A 12,976-nucleotide genomic window follows, 5' to 3' on the forward strand; every position below is an offset into this window, starting at 1 on the left:
TTGATCCGTAGCTGGCTCCTTGCCGTCTGCAAAATACAATACAGTACCACCTGCGTTCACCCTGTATGTATGTTTGACCCTTTAATGTGATGCTTAATATGGTGCATCATGAACCATTGCACCAAACTTCAAAAGACATGGTAATGAAAGAATTAAATGAGGGATAAATCACATTATATTCTAGAAAATAGCCAACATATAAATGGAATAAGCCTGATGACCTTTATTTTGAATCCAAACTGTGTTGATTGGAGGATACAAGTCTGATGCAATACGATAAGTCGTACATACTCAAAGTAATTCAATCGTTGTTTATGAGACTTCGCCTATGAGACTTCGCCTGATAGACATATACAGAATCCTTAGATATGTTGTTTTAATTGCCTTACGAAGCTTTGAAATACAACACGATTACAAACTGTATTAGTGTTATAAGCTGAAGAGGCTTTCGTTTTATTCGAGCTACAGCTGGTGAAGGATTTCTTTCAAAATAAATCACTGCTGATTTCATAAAATGCACTTATTTAATTACATAGAATCATGTTAATACTATGTTTATTTGATACATTGTAAAGCTAATTAGTTTTTTTCAGTTCTTTCATATATAACACAATTTTCTTACGTGTCTCTATCAAAGAGACATTAAAACAGCTCATGTGTACTTCAAGAGTTGTATTATTTGTAACAACGATGTAAAAATGAATATTTTTACTATCTATGATGAATGAAAAGTATCTGCCAGTTCATGCTGCATAGCATTAGTATACTGTAATTTGTTGAGCATTGACTACAAAGATATTTTGTCACCAGGTTTAGCTCAATTCTTACAACAATGAAACAATTGCTTTCTCATAGTTTCAAGATTCTGATAAACTATGTTCGTGTCTTTTCACCTTCTACACATGTGAATAACTTGTTGATCTCTGCTATCCCTAAGAGTTACCGTCTACACATGTGAAGGGCTTGATGACCTCTGCGATCCATAAGAGTTCATTTCAATAACATTTTTATGGTTGACAAGTGACGTATGACACGTCTTACTTCCTTCGTCTCTAAGTTCTGTTGCGTACCGATACGTTTGTGATCGGCTAGTTCCGCGTCTCCATACTACACAAGCACAAATCGTCTTTTTAAATGTCTCCTTGAACTTTTTCGACATAAATGTGTATATGATAGGATTAATACTGCTGTTGGCATATGCCATAATGTAAAAAGCTTCACGAATATGTTTATGGTGGCCTTCATGGAGATCTGGTAAAACTTCAAATCCGACTAAAACATTGTTGATTTGTAATGGAGCCCAACATATAATGAAAATTACAATCACAGCTACCAACATTTTAATGACCTGTACAAAAGATAAAAATACATAGAAATTACAATTGAGTCATTCCGCTAAAATAACAAAACTACAAGATCACTAAGAAATAATGGTTTGAAATTGAAATTGAAATTGGCGTACTTTTTAAATGAACTTACAGGTACCTGAGGAAAAAACAATGAATAGCTGATACTATAACAATGATTTAAACATACATAAACTTAAAAGACGTACTGAAAAAGCAATCGTTTTACATCAACAGATAAAAAGGAGAAAAACTACTTATCTTTATATTAAAGTTGCTATTACTATCCCACTCACCTGCTTTTTACTTTTATTATCATCACGTGACTTTCGAGGTACTAAATATGGGGAACTATCTGTATCTGTATTTGAACCGTTCGGTGAAGTTAACCTATAAAAAAAATATCAAGAGGTTCAAAATACATATTAAAAGCGTACCTATCTTTCAATGTGTCACTTACACTTCAATAAAACCTATGGTGTCCTTAAAAACAGGGAGAAGTAGGGCATGCTTGTCAGGCTAGCACATTAACTTAAGTCCCAAAGTCAGCATTGCGATCATTAAAATAGAAATACATACAAAAACATACAATAATCATCAAAGTTAGGAAATAACTTATTTATCTTTCAATAAAATACATCCCATATATATATATAGTAGATTTGATTCGTAACTTCCTCCCCGGCGCCGGGGCTGGAACCTGTACTTTATTTTCTAACTTCTACGACAACACCGCCTAGCATTGCGCAGAGACCTTATCCCCTCCTCTAACTCTAGCTTATCTTATGATAAGCTAGAGTTAGAGGAGGGGATAAGGTCTCTGCGCAATGCTAGGCGGTGTTGTCGTAGAAGTTAGAAAATAAAGTACAGGTTCCAGCCCCGGCGCCGGGGAGGAAGTTACGAATCAAATCTACTCTAACATCGTTAGGTTGATTTTCTAGGCACTTTATACGTATTCTAAGGCCTGGTATTTCTTAATCATAAGAAATCCGATGGACAAGGTATAATTTGCAGTTGTCACTACACACAGGCAGACATATCCATATATATATATATATATATATATATATATTAATGCAACATACAACCGATAATCGATCAATTCAAGAAATATTTTAATCTATCTTCTCAAATATTACGCGCAGCTAACTTACTCTACTGAAAATATCAGTGTGCTTTATGCTGACTGCAAATATTACTTCTCACTAGAACCCGATTTGAGCCCTGTTTTTTCTTATCTCCAACATATCTGTGGTATATTTAAAAATTGAAGATTTAATTCAACGGTTTTCTTTTCTGTATATAATTTGTCCCTGTCTAGATAGGACAATGCGGATTACTGGCTGGTACTTATACTAATCAGCTTCTTTGTGCATCAGTCTGTGCTTCCACCCATCATTAATACTTGGAGTTCGGATTGTACTTGGTACGAGTATTCATCACTATGAGAAAGTGACAGTGTTGAGAACAAAGGAAGAACTGTTCATTGGAAGAATAAGGGTTAATACTCAGCTCAACTTAGCCATTCCTACGCGTATATATGTATACACAAAATGTTACCCCTCTCTAAATTTATATCCATTTAGCGTTCAAGAATGAATACATTAACGGTACCAATTTTACTTCAATTGATCCTCATTTGGACAATAACTGTCTTTACAGTGATACCCGAAGCAAAATATATTTAAAAAAAAAAATATACAAACGGCAAACATCCGATCATACCAATTAGGAACAAACGTAGAGCCAAATCAGGACATGGATTAAGACTTTGCCTTAGGGAGATATGTTACTTTATTCAGAAATATTATTACAGCAAATTTGAAAATTATTATTCAATAACATTGCCTGTCACATAAATGAAGAAAACTGTTCATTGAGAAGATGCTACATCGCTAGATGAACTTTGTAAAAATATATGTACAAAAGGTTAAAAAAAATCGTACTGACACTAACCTGCGTTGCTGTCTACTTTGAAATGATGAAATATGCCACAATTCAAGGCATATGTTTACATAGGCGAACGTCATTATAATAACGGGTACTAGCAATAAGATATATATCATGTAAATTTCATAGGCTACAGATATCGCAAATGAATTCCAGATCTTTCTGCACCAAATTGCCTTCCGATTTATGCCATGTACGATATGGTACTCCTGAAATGAGATTGAAAGAATCGCATATGGTTTTTACTAGATTGTATATTTCAATTCATTTAGATATTTGAATCAGCATATGTTCACTAAGTTCAAATTATAACGACCACGTGAAAGGTTTTTTTATTTACTATAACGTCTCCTCAACGTCATTACATCGAATAATTGTTCTCGTTGTACTTTAAGAGGGAATTTCTTACTCAACTTTGAGTCATAAAATCTCACTGACGGCAAAAAAATATAGGCATATATACAAATAGCTACCTTTTGTTTACTTAATGGTGCAAAATAATTTCAGAAATTTTCCAAGAGTAATAATGAAATAAGTTATAATTCCGTCCAAAATATGGATGAAATTCTGCTTTTTTGCAATGTTATCCATGATTTCCAAAGACAGTTTTAAGTTGGAGAGTATAGAATTTCCGGATAGTATATAACAACGTTCTGGAAATTCGGATTTTTCAAATTTTAGGCGAAAAAAATTAGTTTATACCCTAAAAAGTTGAGCATCTTTAGAAAGTAGGTACACGTTTTAAAAACGCAGTAGATTTTTGTCAACCTCGGATGCTATTGTTAGTGTTTTATCATTACTTAATGATATTAAACGTTTGTTTTTGCACCAACAAACAAAACAAAGGTTAGAATTTGTATACAAAAGTTTCTAGCCTTAAATGAAGATTCCATGACAGAATCGTGTCTTGAAGTCCGACATAAAAACTGATGGCTTCAGCGTTATGACATCGTAGGAATGCGTTACCACAAATAACCAAAATAGACTTTCACGACGTCATAATGATTTGAACAATGAAAAATGTAAAATTTTATGATATTCATTAGGTAAAAGAAATTGCCTGCACCAAGTCAGAAATATGACAACTGTTTTCCATTCGTTTGACCTGTTGACATTGCCATTTGATGAGTTCGGTATTTTACTTCGCGCAGTAATACAAGTAACAAATTAAATCTGCCAATATTCTTGTTTTATAAATGTGAGTCATGAATTTGCACTAGAGCACAGCTTTGTGAATTATATCTTTTTATTGCTTTTTCAGTTCATAATTTTTGTAATTTTACTTTTGTTTTTATTAGTAAAGTGATTAGAAGATAATGAACAGTTTTTTTTAGGAAGGTTCAAATCATTGTGAACTGACATGGGTGTCAATTGTTAAGTATTTGCTTAATAAAACAGATAAACTTGTTGTTATGCAACTTGAAGACACTTACCATTCAATGTAAAGACATATCAAGTCTTTTCCACAATCATATATTAAAAGTCGTGTAAAACTTTGATATAAGGAGATCTTTTGTATATAGGAAAGAAAACGACCTCTTTTAAACACAAAAGACAAAAAAATATATGCTACTGTATACGCCAAATTAGAATGTGCAAATCAAATAAAAACAACAGTAGGATAGATAAACTTTGTTTTTAAAAAGATAAAGACATGTTATAAAATCAGATAGATCTGTTAAATATTTTAGGTGAACCTTATTGACTTGATAAACTGTATGTCAACCTTATAGACTTGATAAACTGTATGTCAACCTTATAGACTTGATAAACTGTATGTCAACCTTATAGACTTGATAAACTGTATGTCAACCTTATAGACTTGATAAACTGTATGTCAACCTTACAGACTTGATAAACTGTATGTCAACCTTATAGACTTGATAAACTGTATGTCAACTTTATAGACTTGATAAACTGTATGTCAACCTTATAGACTTGATAAACTGTATGTCAACTTTATAGACTTGATAAACTGTATGTCAACTTTATAGACTTGATAAACTGTATGTCAACTTTATAGACTTGATAAACTGTATGTCAACCTTATAGACTTGATAAACTGTATGTCAACCTTATAGACTTGATAAACAACCTTATAGACTTGATAAACTGTATGTCAACCTTATAGACTTGATAAACTGTATGTCAACCTTATAGACCTGATAAACTGTATGTCAACCTTATAGACTTGATAAACTGTATGTCAACCTTATAGACTTGATAAACTGTATGTCAACCTTATAGACTTGATAAACTGTATGTCAACTTTATAGACTTGATAAACTGTATGTCAACCTTATAGACTTGATAAACTGTATGTCAACCTTATAGACTTGATAAACAACCTTATAGACTTGATAAACTGTATGTCAACCTTATAGACTTGATAAACTGTATGTCAACTTTATAGACTTGATAAACTGTATGTCAACCTCTAGGAGTTTGTCATTATGATTTGTTGTTGTTTTCTATTTTGTTAACGGTTAGGTTTTTGTCGTTGCTTTTTAAATTGTTGGTTTTATTTTGTATTTAAAAAAATGTATTGGGGTTCGGAAAAGGCGACGTATAACAATTTTTTTGCCATGTACCTCAAATCTAATGTAATGTATTTTGTATCTAATAAAATATATAACTATCATACATGAATTTGGAAGCCTACTCACTTCCAAACACTGACATATGATTAATAAACAAGAATGTGTCCTAAGTACACGGATGCCCCACTCGCACTATCATTTTCCATGTCCAATGGACCGTGAAATTGGGTAAAAAATCTAATTTGGCAGTAAAATTAGAAAGATCATACCATATGGAGCATGTGTACTAAGTTTCAAGTTGTTTGCTCCCAACTTCATCAAAAACTACCTTGACCAAAAACTTTAACCTGAAACTCCCTTTTTCATTTTCTATGTTCAGTGGACCGTGAAATTGGGGTCAAAAGTCTACATTAGAAAGATCATATCATAAGCAACAAGTGTACTAAGTTTCAAGTTAATTGGACTTCAGCTTCATCAAAAACTACCTTGACCAAAAACTTTAACCTGAAACGGGACGAACGAACGGATGAACGAACGAACGGACGGACGAATGGAGGCACATACTAGAAAACATAATGCCCCTCTACTATCGTAGGTGGGGCATAAAAATGGGTATATGTAAAAATAAACTTGTTACATTCTACAAGTAATACTATATTTGTTGAGTTTGGAGGATTCATATTTCAACAGACAATCGGTATTCCAATGGGTACTAATGGCTTCAGCGTTATGACATCGTAGGAATGCGTTACCACAAATAACCAAAATAGACTTTCACGACGTCATAATGATTTGAACAATGAAAAATGTAAAATTTTATGATATTCATTAGGTAAAAGAAATTGCCTGCACCAAGTCAGAAATATGACAACTGTTTTCCATTCGTTTGACCTGTTGACATTGCCATTTGATGAGTTCGGTATTTTACTTCGCGCAGTAATACAAGTAACAAATTAAATCTGCCAATATTCTTGTTTTATAAATGTGAGTCATGAATTTGCACTAGAGCACAGCTTTGTGAATTATATCTTTTTATTGCTTTTTCAGTTCATAATTTTTGTAATTTTACTTTTGTTTTTATTAGTAAAGTGATTAGAAGATAATGAACAGTTTTTTTTAGGAAGGTTCAAATCATTGTGAACTGACATGGGTGTCAATTGTTAAGTATTTGCTTAATAAAACAGATAAACTTGTTGTTATGCAACTTGAAGACACTTACCATTCAATGTAAAGACATATCAAGTCTTTTCCACAATCATATATTAAAAGTCGTGTAAAACTTTGATATAAGGAGATCTTTTGTATATAGGAAAGAAAACGACCTCTTTTAAACACAAAAGACAAAAAAATATATGCTACTGTATACGCCAAATTAGAATGTGCAAATCAAATAAAAACAACAGTAGGATAGATAAACTTTGTTTTTAAAAAGATAAAGACATGTTATAAAATCAGATAGATCTGTTAAATATTTTAGGTGAACCTTATTGACTTGATAAACTGTATGTCAACCTTATAGACTTGATAAACTGTATGTCAACCTTATAGACTTGATAAACTGTATGTCAACCTTATAGACTTGATAAACTGTATGTCAACCTTATAGACTTGATAAACTGTATGTCAACCTTATAGACTTGATAAACTGTATGTCAACCTTATAGACTTGATAAACTGTATGTCAACTTTATAGACTTGATAAACTGTATGTCAACCTTATAGACTTGATAAACTGTATGTCAACTTTATAGACTTGATAAACTGTATGTCAACTTTATAGACTTGATAAACTGTATGTCAACTTTATAGACTTGATAAACTGTATGTCAACCTTATAGACTTGATAAACTGTATGTCAACCTTATAGACTTGATAAACAACCTTATAGACTTGATAAACTGTATGTCAACCTTATAGACTTGATAAACTGTATGTCAACCTTATAGACCTGATAAACTGTATGTCAACCTTATAGACTTGATAAACTGTATGTCAACCTTATAGACTTGATAAACTGTATGTCAACCTTATAGACTTGATAAACTGTATGTCAACTTTATAGACTTGATAAACTGTATGTCAACCTTATAGACTTGATAAACTGTATGTCAACCTTATAGACTTGATAAACAACCTTATAGACTTGATAAACTGTATGTCAACCTTATAGACTTGATAAACTGTATGTCAACCTTATAGACTTGATAAACTGTATGTCAACCTCTAGGAGTTTGTCATTATGATTTGTTGTTGTTTTCTATTTTGTTAACGGTTAGGTTTTTGTCGTTGCTTTTTAAATTGTTGGTTTTATTTTGTATTTAAAAAAATGTATTGGGGTTCGGAAAAGGCGACGTATAACAATTTTTTTGCCATGTACCTCAAATCTAATGTAATGTATTTTGTATCTAATAAAATATATAACTATCATACATGAATTTGGAAGCCTACTCACTTCCAAACACTGACATATGATTAATAAACAAGAATGTGTCCTAAGTACACGGATGCCCCACTCGCACTATCATTTTCCATGTCCAATGGACCGTGAAATTGGGTAAAAAATCTAATTTGGCAGTAAAATTAGAAAGATCATACCATATGGAGCATGTGTACTAAGTTTCAAGTTGTTTGCTCCCAACTTCATCAAAAACTACCTTGACCAAAAACTTTAACCTGAAACTCCCTTTTTCATTTTCTATGTTCAGTGGACCGTGAAATTGGGGTCAAAAGTCTACATTAGAAAGATCATATCATAAGCAACAAGTGTACTAAGTTTCAAGTTAATTGGACTTCAGCTTCATCAAAAACTACCTTGACCAAAAACTTTAACCTGAAACGGGACGAACGAACGGATGAACGAACGAACGGACGGACGAATGGAGGCACATACTAGAAAACATAATGCCCCTCTACTATCGTAGGTGGGGCATAAAAATGGGTATATGTAAAAATAAACTTGTTACATTCTACAAGTAATACTATATTTGTTGAGTTTGGAGGATTCATATTTCAACAGACAATCGGTATTCCAATGGGTACTAATTGTGCACCCCTACTAGCCGATTTGTTTTTGTACTAGTATGAAGCAGATTTCATTCAAATCCTTTTAAAAGACAAACAGAAAAAGCGCCTTGCGAAATTCTTTAATTTTACTCTCCGATATAATGATGAATCATTGAATAACCCATATTTCAGCCAATACATGCATCTCATATATCCCAGTGAACTTGAAATTAAGGATACTACTGATACTAGAAGGATTGCTTCATACCTTGATCTTTTCCTCAATATTGACACTGATGGACGACTTCACACGAAAATCTATGATACACAGGACGATTTTAACTTCCCAATTATCAATTTCCCATTTCTCAGCAGTAACATACCCTCTGCCCCTTCGTTTGGTGTTATATCACAATTGATACGTTATTCTCGTGCATGTTCACACTATACGGACTGCATATACAGGAGTGTGCCTAACGCAGAAACTGCTCCAACAAAGTTAAGAGGAAGACAGATTAAAAATGACACTCCGTAAATTTTACGAACCACATCACGAATTGGTTGATCCATACGATGCATCTTTGTCCAAACTAACTATGGACATTTTTACCACGTGTTAGATGGTGGTCCGTCATTACGTCGTCTGCTCTTTTTATTACCGAACGTGGCTTTTTCCCGAATGTGACTGTTTTGCTGAGTGTGAATTCGTATTGCTTTAAGAAGTGGCACGGTACTTTTCCATCCCAAATTCATTTGTTGGGTTGATGTTGTGTTTGTTGTTGTTGTCATCGGAGTTTGTCAAATGTCAACGTTTGTAGTTGTAAATCGTATTTTTTCAGTAGTATTCGTGTGTTGGGGATAACTAATCATCCAGTTCATTTGGTAGATTTTATTTTGGATCAACGAAATTTACACGATATATTTGGTTTGCAGTTTGATCAGAAGAAACACCGACATAGCTAGATAATACAATTAATTATCTAATTACTACTACAATTAGATATCAATTAGTATTATAATTTTCACTGTTATTAATAATAGTTAGATGTGTCATACAAATCTGATCTTGACTTTCATCCAAATTCTTTCTTAATATTCGGAAAACGTTTTAGAAATTCAAATGTGACGTCACTTTGGGCGTTGCAATGGCTTTGGCTAACACGGCTGTGATTTTGTAATGTATTAGTTTTTATTCTATAGCTAGTCACCACTTAAATTTAATCATATAATAGGTATTATATAGTCATTTTATGACATTTACTGTTTGCAAAACTATGTATTATTCTTGATAATAATAATGGTTTTGTCCCAGGCGGATAACCATGGCCGTATTTATCACAACTTTTTGTAACTTTTGGTCCTCGACGAACTTCAACTCTGTACTTGTTTGGCTTTCAAACTTTTTTCATCTCAGCATAGTTTTGTGTTGACGTAACGCACGTATGGGGTATACAATCTTTTAACCTGGTACCTTTTGATGGCTATTATTCGTTTGTTTCTCTGTTCTATATATCTCCCATTTATTTATTGTAGCCCTGTCGTGTAATGTTGTCAATTAATTTTATAATTAACATTGCCATTAAAGCGGTTTGGCATGCCACAACACCAGATTCAACCCATCATTTTTTCATAAAATGCCCTGTACCAAGTCAGGAAAATGGGTATATTTACATTATAGTTCGTTTCTGTGTGAGTTACATTTTGGTGTTGTGTTTCTGTTGTGTCGTAGTTCTCTTATATTTGATACGTTTCCCTCAGTTTTAGTTTGTAATCCAGATTTGTTTTTTTTCTCTATCGATTGATGAATTTCGAACAGTGGTATACTACTGTTGCCTGTATCTATAAGACAAGAAAACTAACAAATATAAGAACACGAAAATCACATTTATTATACATACCCTCCCATAGAGTATAGGACATGCTAAAACCAAGGAAGCTATCCATAATATACAAATAACTTTCTTTGCCCTTCCAACGGTGCACACATATTTCGATCTGACTGGATGAAGTATAGCATAATACCTAAAAATATAAGAAAACATTAATGTAATGAAATCTAGAAGAAGGTTTTGATTCTTTATATAAGATATGGTATGATGTCAATGAGACAAGTCTTCACACGCGACCAAATGACACAGACATTAATAGCTATAGGTCGCATGTTTTACAACAATTTAGTTTATTTGATTGATGTTAATGTACATATATAATGAGTATATCATATGTACAATAAAATCTCAGGACTTACCATACAATAGACCGAAAATCCGCTTATGTCGTTTTAATTATTATGCTCTCGAAAACTTTGAAGCATGCTTACCTTCCTTGTGTCGAAGAGTTAATTTTTACTTAAAATGGAAAATATCTACTTTCTTAAAAACTATTTTGAATCTTGCGTTTAATTGGTATTTTGTTTGTTTTCAATTAAATGTTATAAAATAATGCAGTATCTGGTTACCCTCACACATAGATCACATTACACTTTGACGTATTAAAAGCTTATTATTTTTCTATTTGAAGAACTTTATAGCCAGAGACAATATACAATTTTAATTTAGTATTCCAAAATAAATTTCTATACTTCATATGTTTCATCTATTTTCGTTTATTAACGTGATTTGAAAAAAGATAAGGTAGCCACTGTCTTCATTACTTATTCATTTATTTGTATTTATAAGTTGCATAGAAGCAAACCTTAACTTTGAATATGTATGTTCCTACGTCAATTACATTTTTTTATGTCATGGGCGTAAACATTGCCTTTTAAATATTACTAATATAAGTTCATGATTATTTCTGTCAGATTTATATATCATAAGGGAATCTTAATTTTATCAATTATTGCATTTATCTGAGCTCCAATATGGAAATAATCAGTATATTTGATAGTCATTACTTTGTTCAACGTTTAAACGTATGCTTGATGCCCATCAAACGCACAAGTGGCGTAATAGAAGAAGTATTAAAGTTAATACTTTGACGGATATATAACGATATTAACCAAAAGTAAAATTACAAAAATACCGAACTCTAAAATTGAATCGGAAAATCTCGAAGCAAATGGCAAAATAAAAAGCTCCAACACATCAACCAAGGGACAACAACTATCACATTCCTGACTTGGTGCATGTATTTGTTTATGCAGAAAATGGTGGGTAAAACCTGGTTTTATAGCTAGCTAAACCTCTCACTTGTATAACAGTCGCATAAAATTCCATTATATTGACAACTATCTGTGAACAAAACAAAACAAACTTAATAGGTAAATACTTCAAAATTAGGGATACACCAGTCAGCATTTTCTTATCATCCTAATGAATATGAAAACAAACAAACATGTCAACCAAGCGTGCCTGAATTAATGTATCTTTAATCAAAGTGTTTATTATCTGCTAAATAAAAAGTAGAAGTGTATAGCCAACATAATGAATTTATAATATATTGGAACATCTAAGTTGTACGAAAGTTGATAGGTCTTACTGCATTTGGCATAACCCGAAGGATTTCTTTCATAGGATTTGAACCACTTGAATTCTGCCTTTTTGAATAAAGTACTTCCCGTAGAAGTGAAATTCTATCAAAGTTATGGATGATCAAGTTGCTTTTCGTCTTGATTCTAAAAAAAGCGTAAAGCCATCAGTTTCTTAAGACCCAAGGCAAACATTCACGAGTGATAGTAATAATTGTATTGACTGCAAACGCATTTTCTAATAATAAGATTACAGTTCAAACTAGTTAATACCGAATTTACATGTACTGTTGGTTTCTAAGTGATATCCCTTCATTAAGACATCAAGCGAGTAAAAGAAATCTAGCCTGATCATCAGTAATACAAAGTAAATCACTCTGAAAACTTTGTCAAAAATAGTATTCTAAGACAAGAAAGTGCTATTACATTTTAACAGTTGAGGTAAAACATAACGATATAATGACACATAAATAACCCAATGTACTTTCTTGTGTTTTAAACATTTTGTCATTAAAATAGTATCATACAACTAAATGAGAAAATCTTCAGTGACAAATAATCTGTAAAAATGACTTTTCTCTCTACGAGACTTTTAAGTTAAAACGAACATTCTATTAAATGATAGGAAATAGCTGAATGTTGTGACAAATGAGTGTTTATATGCGACA

General features: G+C 32.3%; 1 protein-coding gene across 1 annotated transcript in view; it reads right to left on the reverse strand.

Annotated features, from left to right (window-relative positions):
• Nucleotides 1-282: 282 nt before the first annotated feature.
• LOC139503496 (QRFP-like peptide receptor) overlaps nucleotides 283-12,976 on the reverse strand; it is a 40,567-nt gene continuing 27,873 nt past the window's right edge. The window contains exons 3-6 of the mRNA XM_071293288.1: nucleotides 10,738-10,861; nucleotides 3,303-3,505; nucleotides 1,643-1,736; nucleotides 283-1,348 (exon numbers count right to left, since the gene is read on the reverse strand). Coding sequence (XP_071149389.1) covers nucleotides 947-1,348; nucleotides 1,643-1,736; nucleotides 3,303-3,505; nucleotides 10,738-10,861 — 823 coding nt within the window. The 3' untranslated portion in view covers nucleotides 283-946. The remainder of the gene's footprint in view (nucleotides 1,349-1,642; nucleotides 1,737-3,302; nucleotides 3,506-10,737; nucleotides 10,862-12,976) is intronic.

Source organism: Mytilus edulis, chromosome 1 (assembly GCF_963676685.1).
Source record: "Mytilus edulis chromosome 1, xbMytEdul2.2, whole genome shotgun sequence".
In the NCBI taxonomy this organism is placed as follows: Eukaryota; Metazoa; Mollusca; class Bivalvia; order Mytilida; family Mytilidae; genus Mytilus; species Mytilus edulis.